General features: G+C 43.2%; 2 protein-coding genes across 4 annotated transcripts in view; one reads left to right on the top strand and one right to left on the bottom strand.

The window, feature by feature from the left end:
* Positions 1-1,726: 1,726 nt before the first annotated feature.
* On the bottom strand, positions 1,727-22,123 carry XPC (XPC complex subunit, DNA damage recognition and repair factor). Of its 3 annotated transcripts, XR_012159785.1 has the most exons (17): positions 21,425-22,123; positions 17,957-18,149; positions 16,779-16,897; positions 15,054-15,177; positions 14,023-14,107; positions 12,351-12,508; positions 11,981-12,098; positions 10,220-10,309; positions 8,481-9,380; positions 7,798-7,958; positions 7,581-7,662; positions 6,898-7,032; positions 6,044-6,213; positions 5,554-5,647; positions 4,545-4,634; positions 3,915-4,020; positions 3,458-3,548 (listed from the first exon to the last, which is right to left on the bottom strand). XR_012159785.1 is itself a non-coding variant. In XM_073351308.1 (16 exons), the coding sequence occupies exons 1-16, from the start codon at positions 21,537-21,539 to the stop codon at positions 3,336-3,338; spliced, it is 2,847 nt and encodes a 948-aa protein (XP_073207409.1). In that variant the 5' UTR covers positions 21,540-22,117; the 3' UTR covers positions 1,736-3,335. The 3 variants fall into 3 exon arrangements, 2 of the variants coding, with proteins under 2 accessions (XP_073207410.1, XP_073207409.1); XM_073351308.1 differs by lacking the exon at positions 3,915-4,020 and having other exon boundaries at positions 1,736-3,548; positions 21,425-22,117; XM_073351309.1 differs by lacking the exons at positions 3,915-4,020; positions 10,220-10,309 and having other exon boundaries at positions 1,727-3,548; positions 21,425-22,122.
* Positions 22,124-22,651: 528 nt separating this feature from the next.
* Positions 22,652-23,684, top strand: part of LSM3 (LSM3 homolog, U6 small nuclear RNA and mRNA degradation associated) — a 46,837-nt gene continuing 45,804 nt past the window's right edge. The window contains exon 1 of the mRNA XM_073351307.1: positions 22,652-22,747. Within this exon, the coding sequence (XP_073207408.1) occupies positions 22,727-22,747 (21 nt within the window). The 5' untranslated portion in view covers positions 22,652-22,726. The remainder of the gene's footprint in view (positions 22,748-23,684) is intronic.

Below are 23,684 nucleotides of genomic sequence, written 5' to 3'. Positions count from 1 at the left end.
CCAACCTTCCACTTCTTGTAAGCTTTTTCATGTTTAAGATCTGCTAAGATTTCACCGTTAAGCCAAGCTGGTCGCCTGCCATATTTACTATTCTTTCGACACATCGGGATGGTTCGTCCCTGTAACCTCAACAGGGATTCCTTGAAATACAGCCAGCTCTCCTGGACTCCTTTCCCCTTCATGTTAGTCCCCCAGGGGATCGGACCCATCCGTTCCCTGAGGGAGTCGAAGTCTGCTTTCCTGAAGTCCAGGGTCCATATTCTGCTGCTTTCCTTTCTTCCTTGTGTCAGGATCCTGAACTCAACCAACTCATGGTCACTGCCTCCCACATTCTCATCCACTTTTGCTTCCCCTACTAATGCTTTCCGGTTTGTGAGCAGCAGGTCAACAAAAGCTCCCCCCCTAGTTGGCTCCTCTAGCACTTGCACCAGGAAATTGTCCCCTACGCTTTCCAAAAACTTCCTGGATTGTCTATGCACCGTTGTATTGCTCTCCCAGCAGATATCAGGAAAATTAAAGTCACCCATAAGAACCAGGGCGTGCAATCTAGTAGCTTCTGCGAGCTGCCGGAAGAAAGCCTCATCCACCTCATCCCCCTGGTCCGGTGGTCTATAACAGACTCCCACCACTACATCACTCTTGTTGCTCACACTTCTAAACTTAATCCAGAGACACTCAGGTTTTTCTGCAGTTTCGTACCGGAGCTCTGAGCAGTCATACTGCTCCCTTACATACAGTGCTACTCCCCCACCTTTTCTGCCCTGCCTGTCCTTCCTGAACAGTTTATAACCATCCATGACAGTACTCCAGTCATGTGGTTATCCCACCAAGTCTCTGTTATTCCAATCACGTCATAATTCCTTGACATCACCAGGACCTCCAGTTCTCCTTATTTAACTGCAGCAACATTCCTACCTCCACAACCCTTTGAAAGGCATTATACAATGGAACTGGAACTATTATAATGGTTCTAATTCCATTGGATTAAATATTTAAGAGCTTTAGGCTTAATTATACAATCAGAACAATTTTAAGTATGCATCCACAGTAGCTTACTTTACACACACAAATAATGTGAAGCAAAACTCCATGTTACCAGAGGTGCATTTTTTTTCTAAGCAACATAGCCAGAATTGGTGCTTTTATTGCATATATACAAAAGTTTCTATAGTAACAACTGCAGCAATAAAATTTCTCTTATGCTGGCTGTACAGGTTAGGAACCTCCACCAGTGATACAGTCCAAAATTCAATTTATGTGAAGCTCTGTTAGATCTCCTAGGATATTGGTTGACCATGCAAATGGATTCCATAGTCATCTTCCATTTATTCCTAGCTGTTACTTAATTTCAGATCCATTTAAATTAATGGAAAGAGACTCACAAATTTCAGTGAGTTGGATTCTGGTCCTTACCCTGAACCATTTTCAGTGTATGAGCATGTCATGTATTTGCACAGCATATAGCACAAGAGGACCCAGACCCCAAAGGGACCCTCTGGTAATTACTGCAGTATTGTCAAATCTTGCAATACCTAGAGTTTTTCTTGAAGCCTCATCTGCAGTCAAGTACTTACCTGAGAATCTCAGCTTTCATTAAAAGCATTTCTAGTCTTTGTTCAAAAAAAACTTAACATAAACCTTAAAAAGCTCAAAGAACAGAATGTAAAGAAACGCAAATTTACATGTTTTGAACACTTAGGACTGGTGATACTGCTGCTGTAATACAAAAATGACAACTAAGCTGTCTGAGGTCACTGCTTTTTCCTTTAATAATTGTTCATTGGGAATACAGATAAATGCACTAAAGAATGACCCATAGAAATAACAGGGACCATGCATAGGATTAATCTTTGCAAACACTATTTTTTTCCAAAAATTCAGTATAAAAATATTTTTCTAAATATACATAAGTACTAAAGCTTTTTTTCCTTGCATTTTTAACCTCTCTACTGGGGTTATGAGTTTGAGCCCATGGCATAAGGCAAGGAAGCAGCAGGCTCTTAACATTGCTGCATTCCCTCCATAACCAGGAGTTTTCTTAAAGAGAAATTTAGGTCTGTTTAGGCCCAACTATAGGTTTTCTAAAAATAATTAGTCTAGATCAAGTACTATTTCATTAAAAAAAAACCCCATAAACAGTTTGCATGGATTTAAACATTCTTTTACAGTGTTTAGAATACAAACCCAGAACTATGCTAAAGAGAGAGAAAGTGAAACTTGCTATAGACAATAGGTAACAGTTTCAAAAGTGCTTAAGTCCCACTGACTTTTACTTCTGGCAATGGCGCTCTTGCAAATTTTGCCCCAAACTGAAAGTTCTTGGTCTGCTTTTGTTGTCCAAGCTATGCCATATGCAGACAGTAAATAAACATTAAGGGTGAAAAGTTATTTTAGTTAAATGATAAAGGCGGTGATGTAAAAAATCAATAGCACCTCAAAACCTGGCAGATCGCTAACATTTACATGTTTTGCAAAGGACAGAAATTTCTTAAGTGTAGTTTTGACTTATTTTACTTTTCAGTCCTTGATCTTTTCCCTGCCTCCATAATCCTTTTGAGAGCGCGAGAGAGAAAAGTCTTGAGATAATTTGGGACACTGTCATGTTGCATTTTTTAAAGATTTTTTTTTAATCATTTCCACCCTTGTGATGATGGACTACAAATGGGAATAAAAATTTATTGCACTGCTGATTTGAAACAATATGGGTTAACTACCAATAGCGATAATAGGCCAGTAATAGAGTGCAGGAGGGACTCCTGAATAGCAGCTACACATGCTTCTGTTTGTTGGTAAACAAGACTTGTGGGAAGGAGATTGTGAAAGTGATGCAGCAATAGGTGTACTGCAGGGGTGACAATACTTGTCAAAGGGGAAGAACAGCTGCAATGGGTCACTCTTGTGAGAAGGATATGATATCTACAAATCTGTCCCTCAAAGCTCCACAGATAAAAAGGTTACCCATGACTCCAAAAGAAATGATAAAATAAATCCAGTTTCACCTTTATAGAACTCTCAATGCTAGATCAGAGAGAAGGGCTTGACATTACCCTGTGGAAAGAGTCCACCTTTGAGCATCAGAAATACATATATACAAGAGAGCTGAAAGCACACACTGGTTGGTATGCTCCTGTTGTGATGTATTTTTATCTACCTCCACATCTGCTCTTTGCTCTATTTATATAATTTTGACTCATTCAGTATCAAGCAGGCAACTGGTAGAAAACATCAAACATTTTCTAGCTTTGAAATTATTTACAAGATAGTTTTAAAGAAACCAACCACCTTCATCCTTGCATCAGGAAATTGAACATAAAGAGTTTAGGCCTGGGTTCTGGTCATAACTTCTCAAAGGGGAACAAGTGTGCTACTTCTCCCTTCTTTTCCCGCTTGCTCTTTCTGCCTTTTTTCTCTTTTCTTTGTTCCTCCACTTGCCGATTCAGAGGCCAAGAAACCACCACATCTTCAGCTGGAGTCTTTGAACTTGGCTCCCCTTCTTCATCAGAAGAAAATCCAGCTCCTTTCTCAATCATGGATCCGGATGCCTCACTCTGGAAAAAATAAGCATGAATGTTAGAGGCAAACTTGCCAAACCCACAAAAAAAAAAAAATGCAGAAATTGGGCTTGTTTTTGGCTTAATTGATTTGGGAGTTGCTTGTTGGCTAGTTTTTGGCTTATAGCTTGTTTGGCTTTTAGCTTGTTGCTATTTTTTTTTTTTTTTTGATTGGCTCCTGGCAAGCAGAGGGGAGATAGTCAGCGAGGCACAGCAGGCCCACCACAGTCCCACACTGCACGCTGGGGGGGATCTAGTCACATACAGTGTTGGGGTTTTTAGGGATTAGCTTGTTTTGGCCTTGTTTTGAAATGGGATTAGTTTGATTTTTGCCTTATTGTGAAAGCCTGGGTGCTTATTTACCATGTGAAAGTTGGCAACTGTGGTTAGGGGGTGTTTTTTAAGAGTCCTTTTTTGTCATAATAGTCTCATCACCATGGAAGATGCTGCTCTAGTTATCAGGAGTGATCTATAACAGACAAGCGGTACATTTTATGTAATTCTCTACACAAAGCAGTATCAGTCCATGTCTCGTATGTGCAGCATTAATTCAAGTTCAGAAAGAATATTCACTAGTCAAGAGAGTGTAAGAATAAACCGGCTTTAAAATCTGACTTATCACCGAGCATGATGAAAAACATATTTAAGGACAGAATCATTTCACTTCATAACCCAAACCAACACAGGTCACTTTATGCCTCTGAAAACTACATTTGTGGTTTGGACTAAGAAATCCAAAATATGAAGTGGATATGATGTCAGAACAATAGAGCCATAATATAAAACCATGTTGCCTGGTTGCAGAGTGCTCGTGTTATGTTAAACAAGGATGAGATTTCAACTGACATGATTGAGCTAAATTCTTGTTCCAAACCCAGTACAAATTCCACTGCTACCATTTTCCTGACAGTCTTAGCACTACCTGGCAGGCAAATTCTGCCTTGGAAAACTCCTTAGTCCTTACAAGTAGCAGATATACACACAGATTCTTACCTTTCTGCAGTAGCGTTGCTTCAGTCTCTCTCTTATGAGAAGTCCTTTTGTCAGCAATTTCCAGTTACCCAGTGCTCTCTTCTCTCTTTTCTATGTGGAATTGTTATTTCAAAAAAAGAAATCCTTAAAGTCAGGAATTCTGATATATTCAGAACCATACAAACAGTCTTTGGTGTTTAAACAAAACGGAGAAATTCTGTATATTAATTTAAATGTATTGCATCACTCCTGAGCATTCAGTAGGCCTATTAACCAAACATCATTATATTTTAAGAGGTATCTGTTTGTACAGGAATCATTGTATTTATTCCATTATATAACTTTATACCATTTTACTCACTATCAGCAGCCAACATGGCTTTTTGCTGTCACATCTCACAAACTAAGCAGTGTCTTATATAAGTATTTATGTAGGAGGCCCCAAAAGATCATCAGTAGATGCTGCAGGATATGGGGCATTCGTCTCTGAGTCAATACTGAATTGGGCACTTTTCTCAAAGTCAGTACTGAATCAATGCCCCACTATCCAGGGCTGCTGGAGGGGCCATCATTTGGATTAAATGTAACACCAATATCATGGCCATTTATAATTATTTGTGAATGAGCAGGGTTGCTGACCCTCATTCCCTGGCAAATTCCAACTTGGATAATTATATTATGCCTAAAATTTAGCTCAGGGTATGGATTCTTCACTTTGTTTTGAACAACCGTGTAACGTTGCTGTGTGCTGTTAAACAGCTGCTGTGGTCCACCTCAGAGATGGCTGCATTATTATAATGGATCACGTGCATCCCTGCAGTTTGGATATCAGACAGAGTAAAGTGCTTTAGGAATCCATCTGGACAAGTGGTTCTACTGAAATGTAAGATTGTGACCACTACACATTTACATTGGCTCAGCTCTGTGTTTAATGCTTGCAACCCCGTTTGACTGTTATTTTACATAACTGTAAGTGAAGGTGACTTATTGTTCAATATAAAAATAAGGACCCTGTGAAAACAATTCTCACCTCCTTTTCCTTCTTTTCTATCTCTGCCTGTTCATTCTCCCAGGCTGCGACGAGCACCTCTTTGTATTCTTCACAGACTATGTAGCCATCAGTACTGGAAAGGAGAATACATTCACCTATCAGTTTATGCACCCACAATATAGGCCAAGTGCTGGAGGAAGAAAGGAAGCAGGCCAATACGTATCGATGCATCATAGACCGAAGACTACTGAGTATTGACAGAGAAAGCAGAGTATCTCACATGATGCATTTGCAAGGGTGGTTTCCCTACTCTTCCAGAGCAAGAGCAGGCTGCTAATGGAAATGAAAGGACACGTGTTGAGCTGAATTCTGTGATGTCATGTGCCACAGCTTGCTCTGAGGTGTCCTGCCTCTACAGCAGCTGACAGAGAAAATGGCATGGAATATACCCTTAGCATGGAGCACCCACCATGCAATATACAAAAATCCTCACAGGTCAAACAAAACAGAAAGCAGGCACATCACGTACACTGGGTGTGAGTAGCCACCGTGAAAATCAAATCCAGTGATGGCTTGAACACAGTCAATGTCCAGTTTCCGTGCCACTCTATGCAGATTGGGAAGTTTTAGCTGCACACAGCCTATTGGTAACATGCAGGGCAGGAAGAGATACACGTTTCCATATTCATTCCGGGGAACCTGTTATTGAAAAATGAAAATAAAAAGTGAAGCCTCATGCTCAGTCAGGAGATGAATGGAAATTCCTGCTCTTATTCAGAAATAGATACATTACAAGTATCTGCTTAGTTATCCTTATTCTGAGTGTCTGATTAGCGACACTGGCAACAATTCTTTAATATTCAGGACACAAGCCATATATTCAGACATTGGCCACACTTTGCAACTACATTTTAGCTACATAGACAACCCTGATTTATGGTTACCATCTGTGCTTTGTAACTATGGGCTTGAAAATTAAAAATGAAAATTAATCCAGAATAAGGTAGGATGGGAATTTCAAGCAGATTAACTATTTACAATTTTCTCCATAGGTGGATGCTCTTACACTGGAAGAGAGTGCCTTATTCTGAATTAACTTAATTCACTTACAAAGTTAATCAAGAATAACTCCGCATGTTTGCAAGCCCTGAATTGCAGGCACAGAACTCCATAATTATTTCCAATCATAAAAATGGAGGCCTATTTAAGGTGGGACTAAAATTTGGGCACTTAACCAATATAATCTACAAATCCCAGAACTTTGGGATCCAGAAGCTGATCTACCTCTAACACTCAAAGATGCTCTAGGAAAATAAAGCCTATGTCCTTGTTCCAGATTTTTGCATTCAACACACACACCGCCCTCTCTTCCCTCTTGCCTACCCTTCCATCCACTGCCACAGGAGGCTGGTACTCCTCCGTCTGCCACAGGCCAAACAGCCCCAAATCATCTTTCTCCCTGTTCGAAGGCTCTGCCAGTCGTGCTTTCCTTGCCTGGTTGGAATATCCTTTCACCATCTGTGCAAACACAATGGCTGCATTTGTCACACTTTAGAAACAAACAAACAGACACTAATCTGGGATCTCAGATTTTATTTGGGAGACCGAAAAAGAAGGGTCTGGGAGGAAAGGGGTGCTCATTCCATAGCTTTGACATCTGTAATTTATAGCTTATGCTCGATGCACCTAGGCATGTTGTGAGCAAATTGGGGCCAAATCCTCCAATTCAAGGAAGGGTCCTGGAAGGCTCTGAACAGAATCAAACGAGTGCAGTTCTGCTAGGCAGGAAGCCTCCAAACAGGGATGGTCCCTGAGAGTGTGAAGAACACATAGTGGAGTTCTGGGTAGAGCTGGTACACAGCTGGCTGACGGATCCACAGCAGCAGGGCAGCTCCCTGCAGCCTGGAGGGAAAGAATTGCATCTCTCTGACTCCTCCCACTCCCCTCACCGCCCTGGTCACAGAGTCCGCTGTGCAAATCTTGTCTGTGCAGAAGGTATAAAAGCAATGACTATTTATCCAGAGAGCGCAGTCACATTGCACTGACATGATTCCAAGCTCCCTTACCTTATAGGGCACTTCCCCAATCCTCACCACGCGAGCTTCCTTCAGCCAGGTGTCCCGGGAGTGCAGTGTGTGCACACAGTCTCTAAAGAGGCCAGAACAAAGCAACTGTCTACACTCTTTCAATGGACTGCAAAAATACACAGAACTGTCTTGCTGACATTCAATCAATTTAGCTACCTGTATAATTTTTACAATATGACAAGCAGGTAGGTCTCACCTGGAATATACCGCCTCTCCTCTGCAGTATCCTAGGATAGCAGCAGTCTCAGGGTAGATGGCCTCATATTTCAGGATATGCCTCTTCAATGCATAAAGAGGGTGATTTTTATACTCTCCAATGGCTGTCGGCAGAGGTTGGTCTTGAAGCTTAACTAGAAACTGTGTGAACCATGCAAATAATAGTGAATTCAATGATCTTTTGCATTTTACAAAAATTTACCAGCATTTTACAAAAAGACGACAGATTATATTATAAACTTGATCGGGGGGAAAAAAAAAAAAATCAGAAACCCATACAAAAGCAGGTAATCCAAATGACCAAAGGCATCCCTGGTGTATCTCCTTTGGTGATGATGGAATTACACCACAGATTAACTTGGTTCAAAGTGTTTCATGACAAGGGCAATGCTATTCTATGCAACAAATTACAAATGGGGTTGTCCTCTGGATTTGTTCTCTCCAGATTCTCTTCTAAACAGCTTCCATTTTATTTTATTTCTTGTAACATACACATATATGTTCCCAGATTTAAAACACCCACATATGAATACAGCAAATATTCTGGCACCAAATCCCAGCATCCCTTCTAAGGGAAAATCTCCCAGGGAGCTTTGCCAGACTCAGGATGTCAGAATTTGGCTCTCAGTATGAAATGACACTGAATGTCTGGTGTCCATTTACCTCCCTTTCTTCCTTCTTCTCTCTTTCCACAAAGGGGCTTCTATATGGTTCCAGCGTGTCTTCCCACCACTGAGGATCCACACGACATTTCCTTGTCGAAGTCATCCAGGCTGGGTCGTACCTTTGCGTTACGTCCTTTACATGCCCATTGCTGTCAATTCCCACAATATAGGAAACTGGCTTGGTGGCATATTTAAAACACAGAGAGGGCTGGCCAACGATGCCACGAACACAGTCCACACACACCCACCTGTCTTCCCGCTCAACAAAGATTTCCAACCACTGATCTGTGCCTGTCACTTTCACCACCTCCTGCTCCCCATCATCGTCACTAGAGATTATTTTGTTCCTCTTCCTGGGTGTATTAGAAGAGCCTGGAGAAGCTGCTTTTGCCAGCAATTGCTCATTTCCACCTGAATTCTTGGGCCCTTTTGGTTCGGAAGACCTGGCTTTCCTGCTATTTTCAACTACTACCCTTGCTTTATGGGGCCCTGATGTTCTCTTCTGCCTCTTAGAGAGAGTTTCAAAATCCTCATCAGAGAAATGACTGTCTTCCTCCTCCGAAGCCTCAAACTCAGAAACACTGCCCTCGTCACTTCCACTCTCCTCTTTGTAAGACACTTTCAAGGTCACTCTTCGTTGGCATTTGTTTCTGGGCCTGCGTGCTCCTTCCTCTTCCCCCTCCCCCAAGTTGCTTTCATCATCGCTGGATTCCTTTTGTTCCTGGCAATCCTTGATCACCCTTGACTTACTTTTCTTTTTGGACCCAGAGGTGTTTGGTTCCTTGTCAGCTCCTTCACTCCCTGACAGAGTTTCCTGTTGCTTGGCTCCTTTGCAGGAGCTTTTTCTTGACGGAGCCTTAGGTTTTTTGGCAGAGTGCTTCTTGCAGGAGCTCTTGCCCTCAAAACAAAAAAGAGGCGATTTTGATTTTTCTAGAATAAATAATGTTTGTCTAACAAACTCCAACTCCCACTAACTGGGTTAGGTGGAAGCAGAACAAAGTTTTGTGAGTACAGTAGTCCTGTTAATATGCAAGCTTTAGGGAACCATAAACCTAAAGTCAAACAGCTGGGTAGGGCCATTTGGTGGGCTTCAAGAGGCTGTGTTCTGTGTTCCCAACCCAGAGATGAGAACACTGCCTAGATACACAGGCTGGCTGTCTTTAAAGGATCTGAGCTTGTTAATTAGTCTCCATCACAGATGTCAGAGATGGAAAAGACCTATTGGATCATTCAGTCCAACTCTAGTTTCATCCAGCCTAGTTTTAAAAGTCCCAAGCAACTTGGTCTCCAAAGAAAAGTGGTGGAAGACATTCTACAGCTTAAATCCTTGTCTCAGTCGCATCAGTTCAACTTGAGGTGTGGCTTTAAACTTATTCAATTTATATTGGTGCAAAGGCTGTGTGGACACTCTTATTTAAGTTTAAACCTCGTTTATTTCTATTCATCTTAATTTGAAAAGAAACATGTATAAACTAAACTGAAATAAGACATTCAAACCAAAATAAGAGTGTCCACACAGCCTTTACTGTTAGCTAAATCAGTTTAACATCACATTTTACGTTAAACTCTGGCAACTCCGCCCTAATACAGCTCATTGTCAGGAAGATTTCTCTGATATTCAGCCTATTTTTTCCCTCTTCATTAACATCATGTGACTCCTAATGATCACCCTCTGGGCCAGAGTGTGGACTCCTAAAATAGTCAATTCCTTTATTTCACAATCCCAATTAACCCTACCTTTCCCGCTGGCTCTTTCAGGGGAATGGGTCGCAAAGACAGCACAAGCCGGCAGAGCAACTGTAACGCTCGTAGAATAAGTAAAAATATCTGTTTAAGAAAAAAGAAAAAACTTGAGGGTTGGGGGTTTTTTTGGGGGGGGGGGGGCGGGGGGTGGTTAAGTATGAACAACTAGCTTAAAACCACATTGGAGCCAGAGTTCAACCCAAAAGTCAAGTTTCATCCAGATCTTTAACCTGGTGCAATGTGTGCTGATAAAGATTCATTTCAATTGTCTCTGGTACTTACATTGCACCCATTACTACAGTGTCTGAATGTCTCACAATATATGTATTTATCCTCACAACATCCCCATGTTATAGATGGGGAACAGAGGCATAAAGAAGTTAAATGACTCCCAAATATTACAAAGGAAGTCTGTGGTGGAACAGGGCCTTGCACCCTGTTCTCCCAAGTCCTAGTCTACTGCCCCAACACTGGACCATTTTTCCTCTCAGTTCCTCATTCCTGAGGTAAACAGAGCTAAAGGAGACAAAGTGGCACCTCTTTTAAGGATGGATTGAATAAATTATGTATGCTAACAAGATGTTACTATATAGAAACATCTGCCATTCATATGGACACTGCAATGGTAGTTTAGTGACTGTAACCTAGTATCAGTGGTGACCTGCTGACTGTTTTGTTATGTGGGAGTTCAGCAGAAATGGGCAAAAATAGATAAATTCAAACCAGAAGTGTTCAAACTCAGGCATGGTTCACTTTGTCTGTGGTCCTCTCCCGCCAGCGTATGTAAGCTTAATTCCTCAGTTCCTAGCTAGAGGTATTTTTACATCTCCAGCCACAGCAAAGACATTCTACAACTAGACGAAGGCTGCAATTTCCCAGGTTTCCAAGGAGCATGACGGAGTTGTGGGCAGAATGCCTGCAAAATGGCAGTTCATATGCTGCTCTCCCAAAGGATGGGAAGCCTTCCCTCAATGTTCGGTTTTCCGCTCATGAATTATTTTTCTTTAACCAGCAACCCCTATAAGAACTGGAAAGACATGACTAGTTTGCCCCTACTCCAGTTCCAAAGTCACAGGCTGACTTATTGCCAGATGTCTTAAAAAGTAGTGGTCAGTTAAAGCCTTCAGGCTACTCTAAATCACATCTGGCTGCCCTTGGCCTCAAAGGGTCATTCTGACTGCTGAGGATTGCCTCAATGCAGTAACACCTTCATCACAACTCTTTTTTCCAGGTAAACCCCCTAAACCGGGAACCAAGAAGGGGCTGTGACCCCCTAGGAATTGCTTCACAAAAGAGGAATAGGGAGCTGGTTAATCTGACTTTGTAGTTGCTTTGCACTGCCAGAGCAGACTCAGGGGTAATGATTTTGAACAATGCACATACTTATTGTGAAGCCACCAGCATCAGGACCAATTACACATTAAGGCAAGTGGATATTGCCTAGAACAGAGGGCCAAAATCATCAGGCCTTCAGTTGGGTACAGCTTAGAATCAAGGGCTAACCACAGCAGGATCCCAGTGGGTGCTTCTTCAGGTTATAAGGCACATATGTCATTCAAAGCACCAGGGCTACGTTCAAAACAGGAAAAAATAAAGAGAAAGCTGAGGCCCAGAGATGATCTATCAGTTTTCTTCAAATCCAGCCCCACTCCTTAAGCCTAACCTGCAACCTCTACAGCAGCAATTCTACCCCAGTGATCTGGCATCCAACCCCAGCAAGTAACCTTGGGAGCTTCCAGACTTCAAGTCACTCACATGGATCAACTCTTCATCATCTCTTGCAGCATAGATGGCGAAGCGCCTCTCTAAAGTGGACTGCAGGCTCTCTCGATCAACAGAGAGTTCAGCGTTGATAGTGAAGGTTGCAACAAACCTTGAAGAATGACAAATTCACCTTAGTGTCTAGTTTCCTGAATAACTTCTTCATAGTTCACCCCTCTTTTAAAAAAAAAAAAAGTGTGTGTGGGGCGGGGGGGGGGGTGGGATTTTCCCCACACTAGTATTTAACAAGATAAATCACTTGAGTCTGGATGACTACACTCATTCAGCTTGATCTCTCTCCTTGTGCTGCATCAAAAATTCAATAATTAACATGAGAGAGCTAGATTACAAGGAAGGTTCTTACCATTTCACCAAGTTGGAAAGGTAGAGAAGGTCTATACGACCTGCAGGCACTTTAGTGAAGTGGGTGGGAATGATGGAAAAGCCAATAGCCTGAAGATCTGGCTGGTTGCAGACCCTGTTCCTATGGAAACCATTTGCTAGCAAACATAGTAGGTGAACCTGGAGCAGATAGAAAATAGGTTTTAAGATTGTACCAAACACACTGGCTGTTTCAATGAATGACTTTACTCCTCCATCAACAGCCAGGGATAGGGCAAATACAAAGGCTCTTCAGCTAATACAACAAGCCATATTAATTCAGGTGCAACTCCATTACAGTTAACATACCAGTGTGAATCTGACCCAATAGCTATACGAGGAAGGAGATACCAAGATTCTCAAAGGAATTGTGGCCATGTAAGCCAGAGGACAATGTGGCCTTTTGTGACTACAATTTCTGTGGCCTCCGTTGGAATTCTGTCTTCAAATTGTCAGTTCTAAGATCTTTGTTTCAATTCCCTCTCCATGGCACAATTATTAGGGACGTGAAATAAAGATAGCTAAAAAAGGAGGAGCAGATTTTAAACTATACCTGAAATTAATGCAAAATGAAATGCCAGTTAAGTTCCCTTTTTGACAGCCATGCATCCATCTACCATCTGGAAACACTGATGAGCTTTGATTTAAACACTTCACATCGTTTGTTTTCTAGGACTAGGCACAAAACAGATACAAAACCAACTTTGTGTCTTGAACATTTGAAACAACTGTCATTGCTTCACCTGAGAGCAGAAGCAATATTCATCTCCAAAGACAATTTTGAAGTCAAAAGCTAGTCCTTATTTTAAGTACTTTTCATTGTACTGGATTTCCCACCCTTTTCCCATAGCCAGTACAAAAACTGGAACAGAAGCTGGAAGGAGATCTGCCAATAACAAAACAATGGTAAAATTATGTACTTATGCCTTCCTAATTTAACTCAATGTATCTAGGTACTTATCTGGCCGCTTTCATCGTATCTGTGCACTACACAATAATGGGTTTATTCTTGCAATGCTCTTGTGAAGTAGGAAAGTCATATCCTTGGATCTAGCAATAGGAAACTGAGGCACAGAGGAAATCTGTGTCAAAACAGAAATTGAACCCAGATCTCCTGAGCTCCAGTGCTTTGAACACAAGGCCATCTTACCCTGCTCCAGAGGAAGGTGCTCCAGAGGAAGGTGATAAAGGCCCTGATCCTCAAAGGTATGTAAGTACTTAATTCCCATTGATGTAAATGAGAGTTAGGTGCCTACATACCTTTGAGGATCCGGATCAAAATCCCTTTCATGCTCATCAGTATCACCAGCCTCAAATGTGATGAATAGTTTAACTCCATGAATATGAGTGGGAATCACTCCAGTTCAGTAACTAATCCTATATACACCACTGACATCTATTTTGTTCCTGAATTCCAGAAATGCAGATTCTCCAAGCAGCAGGGGATTCCAAATGATGATCAGAGAGAAACCTGTATGTGAATTTGATTGGAACTTTGCTTTCCTTTTTCCCTTTAGTTTCTAGGCATGTCCATGAATCATACAGATTAGAATTGGCTCTAAATGTCATTGTGCCTTTTCAAATCACATACCACAACTGTTCCGAAGTCTTCATGATCTGTACCCTCTCTGCCATGTTGCTTCCGTGACCCTCACCTTATGCGTATCTTCATGAACCTCCTTGTTGAAGCGTTTCATCATTCTCCGGAGATAGGTCTCAAACTCAGCTTTCCTTTTCTCTCTGCAGTGTTATAAAAAAATGAATGCTGTAATACCCTGTGGACCTACCATTCCAGATTCCTGACCAGGACTCGGAATAATCAAAAAAGAGAATGCGTCAGAGAATCAATTCCAGGTTTTATGCTAAGATCTGTGCATGCTTTGGGAGAATTCAGTCAATTCTATGCAAATAGTCATGAGGTGCAGATGTGATTAAAAAACTGTGAGCACTATATACCTTACTATTGAGACTTAGTGCCTTGATTTAAAGAGCTGCCAGTGTAAGGAGGTACAAACAAACAATAAAAAATACTTAATACTTATTTAGCACTTTTCATGAACTACCTACCTACTCAACCCTCCCAAATACCCATGTGAATTAGGAAAGAAAAATTCAGCATACAGGTAACACGATTCCACCTATAACTAGTATTCATATATCTATAAGACCAGATGTAAATTCCTAGCCTCACTACCCAAACTTGTGACAGGATCTAAGAGGGCTGCTGCTAACTGAATTTACTGAAGGGGTACTACTATATTAAAAATGGGAAAAGACAAAGAAGATATATACAGTCATAGTACTGTATAGTTACATTACAACAGCCCCAGATCTCAAACCACTTTACAAAAGTAAGTATCCCTATCCCTATACATGGGGACACAGAAAGGCATAGTGAAGTTAAGGGCTTGATTTTCTAAGGTGCTGTGCACCCTGAGTTCTCACTGACTTCAATTCAGGTTTTGGATGCTCAGCACATCTAAAGATCAGGGGACAGATCCTCAGCTGGTCTAAATGATCATAACTCCAGTGACTTCAAGTCAATGGCGCTATGACCATTTACCCCAGCTGACAAAGTCATACAGCCAGACAGTGACCAGAGTTGGAACCTGAGAGGTCTCCCAACTCCTGGCCCCCCTGCTCTACCCACTGGCCTATGCTGCCTCCTCTGTATAACTGATCTTACCTTCTCTCTCTTTTCTTTGCCTGCTCTGGAGTTTCAATCTCTATCTCAACTGGTTTGCTGGGCAACACTAGCGCAGGAAGGGCAGCAGCTGTTCCTGATTTATCCAGGACAGGATCTTCAAGTTCTGGAAATGTAAAATTAAAATTAATACCCATGGAATCAATGGCCCTGGGGAGTCTCCTCTCTGGTTCACCTGTTCAAACATAGCCAAAGTTGAACTGCCAAAAGTCACTGCCATTTGGTGTCTCTTCAGTAACCTGTGTTAAATGAGCAGATATTCTGTATCTAAGGTATTCATGAAATGCCAGTCGCTTTAGTATCAAGGTATTGACACTGTCCAGTTTCTAGCAGACAGGTCTCCCTTTCACAATACTACCATCACAATCAACCCCCTTTAGCAGAAAGTCCAAAGAACAAATCATTACTTCAGAAGTGGATTGAGGAACACTGGTGGAGCAGCATAAGGGAAGCTTTGCATTGCTATGGGCCATGCTGTGTTTGTTCTGGGGACACAATACTTAGGTTTCAGAGTTGTCTCGATGGCACCTTACAGGAACAATAAATTTAGACAGTTATTTGTAAAATAATCTTCATTAGTATTTTTTGAACTGGGTACTCCACATTAGGTAGGAGCTGAGAATGCAGCCTTCTCTACAGCACTGCTGCCCTATTTAAAGTACCATGTTCTGGGACTCTACCATGTGTTCTGTGGTAGAGGGATATTATTACGTACGGTAACAATGTCAAAATTCTACCATAACTTTGGTATTCTTAACTTCACCCTCTGTCTGTTGGAGCTCCTCTTCCCCTGGCACCTTATTCCTACATTGAGGCTAAATCCTTCTCTATCAGTTCAAAAGCACTGACAAGACTCAGGAGTGTTTTTAAGTAGGGAGTTCACTTTAGTAGGCATGCATTTACAGCTAAAATACAATACAATTCTGGTCTTCATAACCTGGTTTGATGGTCAACTAACTGGTATCTGACTGAATGACTTAACTTGCCCAGTCTCCATCTCGATCTCAGTAAATCACAGTCTGATTCTTCTGTTGGACTCACTGTAAGCTTCTCTCGGCATAAGGTGATATTTCATATTTACAAATAGCTCAGGGAGTGCCACATGTTGGGTAACAGCATTGCTACACGTTAATAGGTATCAGGTGCATAAAGATGCAGAGCTGTTCTGCTCACAGACACTGGCAGCTAAACTAGGTGGGTCTTAGTAACACCAACTACCATACATAAAAGGGTCCCTAGTGTCTTTCTGAGGCAGACTGAATGAGGGGCAGGATAGAGAGGTTCTGCAGGGAGCAATCCTAAACTCAGGGGCAAATTCTGCTAGGAATCTTATGTTATTTAAGTAAGCAGTAAAGGAAATTCTAGAAGAGGGGCAAGGCTGCCCCTTTATCCACTGTTTGTGGATGAATAATAGGAGGCTAAAATGCCACCCGCTGGTAAGTATATTGATTTTAGTTTGGATCCATCTTTAAACACCCATGAACACTGGAATGTTCAAAATCTTGATCTGTATATTAGATTAGATCCTTTATAATATTAATAGAAGAGATTCAATTAAAAAAAAATCTATAGCTGTAATACTGAGTATAGAAACTATCTGAATTCAAGATTGGTGCACCAGAGTCAAATAAATCATCACTGAGAACAACAGTATATGACAATATTTAGAGCATAATAGTTGATAAGGCCACTGTAAAAGACTGTTACCTTCCACATCCTCCCACTCATCCTCACTTCCATCTCCATCATCATCTTCATCCATTTCTTTTTTAATAGTTGATTTTCTCTTCATTGTCGTCTCCTTCTGAGAGGGGCTTGGTAAAGCACTATAAAGATTACAAAAGACAACAAAAAAAGGCTTTAAGAGTTAGTGTAGTTTGTTTGCTAGTTTGTTTAAAAATTGGAGGAAAACAACATTAAAATAATAGAAAAACAAATACAATATATCTGTATTAAAAATAACAGCTGCAAAGCTTTAAAATATTTGACAAGCAAACTACAAATGCAAACAATGCATCTGTACTTGTAAAGTAAAATATCCTACCATAAATAGAGGTAGAACAGTAAATATAGGGAAATATTCTTCCCAGTGCAGTATGTAATGTTAGGTCCCCATTCTGTAAGGATCTCCAGGGAGATGGATACCTGCACCCTCAAAAGATCCCAAATCAACAGGGCTCTACATAGATGCAGAGGTTCTGTCTCCATATAATATTTTGCAGGATCAGGGCCTTAAAGAATTCAAGAACTGTTAATCTTGCTGAAGCATCATCAGTATAAAAAGAACAGGAATTAGAACTGTCTGTTTTACTATTTTAGTAAATTTTGTTCAGGTTGGCCAGTGAAACAAGACTGATCAGTTTCACTTCCTGCTATTAGTCCACACAAAAGCTTCTTTGACATTTTTAAATACAAATGTCATAGAATCATAGAAGTGTAGGACTGAAAGAGACCTCAATAGGTCATCTAGTCCAGTCCCCTGCACACAAGGCAGGATTATTACTTCCTTTGTTGCAATTTAAGCCCATTTCTTCTTGTCCTAGGTTACATTCCTCCTCCCTACCCTCATTTAGGGACAAACAAACCTGAATTTTTGGCCTAAATTACTAGGCAACTTCCATATAAAATTTAAATTATTTGCGCTACATAAAACTCGAAAACGTCTCAAATATTAGCTTTCCACCCAGAATGAATTCCAACAGCCTGATCCTGCAAACAACCATACACCTGAATAATTATGCTCAAGTGCATAGTGGAACTATGAGGTTACTAGTGTGAGTAAAGGAACCTGTGTGTATTTGCAAGATCAGGCTCTAACTAAACACATTTAACAGTGAATACAATATTGTCCCAGACTATTATGCTGATGCTGTAGATTAACTTACCGGCACGTTTCCCCTTTGTTTTTTACAGTTATGTTATTTTCCTCCTTCGCTACTGATTTTCCTCCTTTTTGCCTTGAAGATCTACCTGGTAGGCTATGAACTTCAGTGTCACAATCTCCTTTCTTCTTCTTATTTCCACCAAGAACTTTTGAGAGCTTCTTCTTCATACTGGGCTTTTCCTCTTCAAAATCATCTGCAATGGATCAGAGGGGAAAAATACATGTCAAAGAGCGAAATCCTAGCCCCACAGAACTCAGTCAATAATAAAACTCCCATCAACTTCAATGGAGCCAGCACATCACTCACAGGTTGCAGGGGAAAATGCAGGCTTAAAATGAACACACTGCCTATGAGAATATTTTCATAACAAATGTGAAGTGTTTACCAAAAAGTGCATTTGAAGCAAAAGTATCAGGGAAATTTAGCAGCCCAAAATACACAAGATGGACAATACCTGCCCTTACATATGATGGTGGATGAAAAACAAATATTGTTCTCACCTATCTCAAAAGAGTTACTTTTCCCAGACAAGTGGAATTTTGCAAGATGGATTTAAAGCATTTCTGAAGATTCTCCTGTAACAATAGCAAGATGCTTTCCTCATCACAGTGAAACCACTGAGCCCACTGTGATGGGTGCACTATGTACATATGAGATGGGATTGATGGGCACAATCCCGTCATGCAATGTGCCAGGTTTTCCTCCTTTTTCAGGATATGGCATGGCTCCACAGAATTTATTTTATTTGGTATCCAGTATATAGGAATAGCTATTTTATATCTATAAGAGGTTTCCAAAGCCACTCTATGTAAGGAAAAAAATGCCAGTTATTTAATCCCTTATGGGTTATTACATATTCCAGGGAGACTGCTGGTGTCCAAGCTGACATACACACTGTTCCTGAAAACACTCACATATATAAGTTACTCTAATCATGCATGTACTCCCTCTGAAGTCAATGCATGAGTAAAAGGGCTATTTGCATGAAGTCACTTATGTGCTTAACTGTGTGCAGGATCAGGCCTACAGATCAATGCATTCTGGGTCAGTATAGCAGAGAAACACCAGCCAATGTACAGTAATTTTGAAGGAGATGATTTTTTTTTCCCAACGCTACATTTACAGTAATTTACTAGCTGAATATTCCTCTGCCTGTGGCTGTCCGACATTCACCTCATTAGTTTGTAATGATCCCACTTTGGAGAAAGCTTTGAAGGTCACTTTTAAGATCCTCTGCATGTATAGAGCTAGCTAGGATTAGGACCTAGATTTTTATTTCCTAATGAAGTAGAGATTATCTGTTATAAAATTACAGCTTCTGGAAGTCTGAGAGAAGCAAGAAAACTGGAGAGATCTCTGTTGACTCTGTTTATCAATTTTACTGAAACAAGCTTTCTTATTTCAAATCAATTCACATAGGACCAAGCAATTGCAAACCAGTGCAATTGTAAATACATATCAGAAGCAGAGTTGCCAACTCTTATGATTTTATTGCAAGTCTTGCAGTATCTGCTGCTGAAGGCACAGCAGAACTCACAACCCCGGGGGGAAAATGGGGGGGGGTCTAAGGTGCCCCTTTGCACCCTCTTCATACTGGACTGCTATGGAAGCTAGAACAACCCCCAGCGTAACATAGGCAGTCAAGCAAAACTTGAAAATGTGACCCAAATGTACGATAAATAATAAGTAACAACAACACTCCAGAAGGCAAACAAGACGACCTTCTTATGTTTTTACAGTCTCATGATTTTTAAGCCAATCCCATGCATTCTGGGGGCCTGAGTCATGGTTCTGAACATCTGAGGTTGGCAATACTGCATGAATTGGTGGGCATCCACAATGGACCCTATTCTGAGACCAGTAAAATTGGTTCAAATTCAATGAAATTTTTAAAAAACAACCTTGTAGAGAAAATTTACTGAGGAGAGAGGCTTTTGTACTTTAAACATTCCATTTAAAAAAAAACAACCAAAAACACAAAGGTCCCAATCCTGTGAACTGCTCTGTGACACCACACTCCTGAGCCCACAAAGTAGCCTCCTGTCTTTAATAGGGTTTTACATAGACACCAGGGTCCAATAACATTGTATCAAGACCTACACAGATTCCAAAACCATTATTTCTTAAATGGTGTGTTTATGAGAGGCCTGATTTTCTGAGGCTCTTCAGGTATCCTCAACTCTCACTGAACAGGAGTTAAAGGTGCTGAGCACTTTGCAGGACCAAATCCAATATATTGGACAGAGCAGTCACAAAAAAGCAGGACACCATGTGAAAATTTAGGGTCTCTCTCACAAGTTAAGGAATGATACAGATTGCTTGGAACTCTCACCACATCATCTTCTACACCTATGTGAAATCCAGAGAGAAATTATGCGCACGGAAGATGTGGTGAAGGAGTAGAAGATACCATAGCATAATATTAATTATGAGCCTGAGTGTTGGTTGCACAAGAAATACAGGATCAGGCCTTAAGATTTTATAGAATTTCTTTCAGTTAGCCTTTTCCACAAGCAGATGTACAATCAATCAAACTCTACTATCATTTGATTTAAGAATGGCCTGAATTCCATGCTTATATTTTACACAGAGCATAATGCCCTAAAGATCTGTTGAAATGACATACATTTACTAAAAGCCACCAGCAACAATCCACCCTAGAACTTTCATTCTTCTTAGCTGCACCTGTCAGACCAAATCATTTGATCCTGCCTTCTTTCATTGTGACAAAGGAAAGGTTTAGAAACCTTGGATTGTCTACCGACAGCAGTAAGCACTTCTCTAAGTTCTAGAGAGGAAACTATCTTGCTTAGGTAACATCTGTATAATTTAAATGAGGCGGACAAAAAAATGCTAAATCAGCCATGATCTCATGACTACATACTGTATAATAGACAACAGATCAGCAGATGGAGTGAAATACAAACACTACACTATTTAGTGGATATGAAAACAGATTGTGTTTTTAAAGGGGGTATATCTGCTCTTTAAAATATTTCAAAGGCTCTATTCAGCTCTAAACAGACAAATAGAGACAAAAACAATTCTAAATAAACTTTTACTTTTTTTTTTTAACTCCTACAAAAACCCTACAGGAAAACGGATGTTACAGAATGAATGCAGCTAGAAATAAACACTAAGGGGGAAATTTGGTTTGTTCTTCACAATCTAATTAGAAATGCACTTTGGACAGCAGGCCAAAGGCTTGCAAAAACGGTAACATTTAAATGAGGGGATAGTCCAAAAAATCAAGTGAGATTTTAAATGTCCTTCAGCATAGAGGGAGCATTTTAAAGTCATTTTTAAAGTAATAACAAAGGAGCATGTTGGGGGAAAGTGGCAATCTCCCTCCCCCACTCTGCAATCTGGTGCCAGGTGCTGCTTCGCCTTCATTTTATATTCTCCATGATGCTTATGCAACAGCTTGTAACAGGCTCTGGCCAAGAGAGAGTCTATTTCTACACTCACCCTCTGGTTCTTGCCTGGGAATTTGGGGGGCCCTGGTGGCTGCTGCAGCAGGCTCTCCCTTTAATTTCTTGCTGGCAGTCTCTTGCTGCAGGGAACCTTTGCGCTTCTTTCCCATGCCGTTTCCTCTTCAAAGCTGCGTCTTTCAAGGGGTGCAACCAGAGACCGGCGGGGGACACAAAGCAAACACGGCGGAGGTGAAGGCAGCCCGCCCCTCCTTTGGCAAGGCCTTTCCACGCTTTCCCCGCCTCCGAAGAGCATGTGCCCCCGAAGTCTCCCGTAGCCGCAGAGAGGCCCTGGGAAGGCCGGGCTGGCACAGCCGGCTCCTACCTCTGCTCTCGCCTCCCCTTCTGCCTGACGTCTCTTCCGGCCCGGCCGGCTGGGCTGCAGCCCGCAAGGGCGGGAGACAGCGCCCGTCACATCCCACTTGCGCAAAGCTGCCTAGGGCAGGATGGCGGGGCGGCCGTTGTTCTGTGCGGGGCGCTGCAGGGGCCCGTTGGACGGTGCTCACTCGTGGCCCCTTCTTGGCAGAGGTTGTTCCCATTGTGTCCGCTCCGCCCCAGTCCGGGCGAGCGCCGTGTGCCCATTGCCTGCCCCCCAGGAGTGACTGCGGGCAGGGGCTGGCGAGCTGCCCCGGTCACACGTGCCGGTCGCCCGGCTGAACAGCCCCGAGGCGGCCTCGCACTAACACGTCCCCCGTGCGCCTGCCGGAGGGCAACGCTGCTGAAGCACTTGGCCACTGCGGGGCAGACAGGCCTTGGGCTGACCCACGCTGGCCGCTCCTGCGCCTACTGAGGCCGTTATAAAGTAATTCCAAAGGAGCCTCAGTTTGCCCATCTGTAACGTGGGTCTACCAGCATTTGCTTCCCTTCGCCACGCCCGTTGGGAGCCCAGCGCTACACCCTACCTATCCCCCTGTGGCGGTCAGGGGAGCGGGGAAACTGAGGCCCAGTGACCGGCCCTGTTCGCATAGAGCGTCTAGGGCAGAACAACGCGGGGGGAGGGGGTTGGGGAACCATTGAGAACAAGCCTGGGCGCCCCCTGGCTTCTCTCTCCCTCGCCCTGCCTGTGGGGCGGGCCCAGACAGCGCCCGCCCCGCCCCGCCTCTGCCAGCCAGGCCCCGCCTCTGCCAGCCTGGGCCGACGAACGGCGCAACTGCCCCTCCCCCGCTGGGAGACCGCGCCACGCCTCCTCCCCGACGCAATGCGTGGCGCCACCCCCCTCCGTTCCTACGCGCCGACTCGCCGGCGCCTCCCGGAGGGGTGACAGAGTCTCGCGAGAGGAGGCGGGGCTGGCGTTTGAAAGATGGCGGACGAAGTGGACCAGGTGAGCCACTCGCCCCTTTCTCACTGTTTGGCGGGAGCCACGTTTGGGGCCCGTGCGTGGGGTCGAGCGAGGCTCTCCCCTTCCTCCAGAGGCTGGGTCCCCTCTCCTGGGGACTCCCCCCGTCAGCGGGGTCGCCCTCCCGCCTGGTCGCTGTCGCTACACGCCCCCTCTCTTACTCAGCTTCTCCCCTGCTCAGACCGTGCCGGGGCGGTTAATGAATGAGGCTCACCGGGGGGGGGGGGTCCCCTCACTGTTTACTCTCCCCAGTGTCCCCTGTCTCAGCCCGCCCCAGCTTGCCTCAGACGCTCACTGTCTAGCTGAGCTGCGGCCCTCCAGCAAAGAAGCGCTGGATACAGCCCCCTCCAGAGCAGCGGCCTCCGACCTTTTTATGCCCCAAATCACTTTTTGAATGTAAGGGATCTACCCCCCCCCTTTCCCAAAGCCCTGCCCTGCTCACTCCGTCCCGCCGTTTCTCCCTCGCTGCTTTCCCCTCATTCGCTTTCACCAGGCTGGGGCAGAGGGTTGGGAGAGGGTGTGGGCTCTGGGCTGAGGGGTTTGCGGTGTCGGAGGGGGCTCCGGGGTGGGGCAGGGAGCTGGAGTGCAGAAGGGGGTGTGGGGTCTCAGAGGGAGTTTGGGTGCAGGAGGGGCTCTGGGCTGGGGCAGAGAGTTGGGGTGCAGGCTTGGAGAGGGAGTTAGAGCTGGGGTAGAGGGTTGGGGTGCAGGAGGGGGTGTGGGGTACTGGCTTTGGGAGGGGGCTGGGAGTTGGGGCACGGCCTCCCACCAGGCAGCACTTACTTTGGGCAGCTCCCAGTCGGCAGTGCAGTGAGGCTAAGGCAGGATCCCTGACCCCATGCCACTCCTAGAAGGGGCCAATGTGCCCCTGGGGGAGGGGAGGGCATGTTGCTCTGTGCACTGTCGCTCTCTGCAAGCACCACCC

This window comes from Lepidochelys kempii, chromosome 7 (assembly GCF_965140265.1).
Source record: "Lepidochelys kempii isolate rLepKem1 chromosome 7, rLepKem1.hap2, whole genome shotgun sequence".
NCBI classification, from domain to species: domain Eukaryota; kingdom Metazoa; phylum Chordata; order Testudines; family Cheloniidae; genus Lepidochelys; species Lepidochelys kempii.
The sequence above is the reverse complement of the archived record's forward strand: the minus strand, read 5'-3'. Positions and strand labels throughout refer to the sequence as shown.

Coding starts and splice junctions, on each gene's coding strand:
- XPC (XM_073351308.1), bottom strand. CDS start 21,539: ATGGGAAAGAAGCGCAAAGGTTCCCTGCAGCAAGAGACTGCCAGCAAG. Junction 15,178..16,778: donor TGAGTGGGAGGATGTGGAAG/GTAACAGTCTTT, acceptor TTACATTTCCAG/AACTTGAAGATCCTGTCCTG. Junction 7,959..8,480: donor AGAAGAAGGAAGAAAGGGAG/GTAAATGGACAC, acceptor TGGTTCACACAG/TTTCTAGTTAAGCTTCAAGA.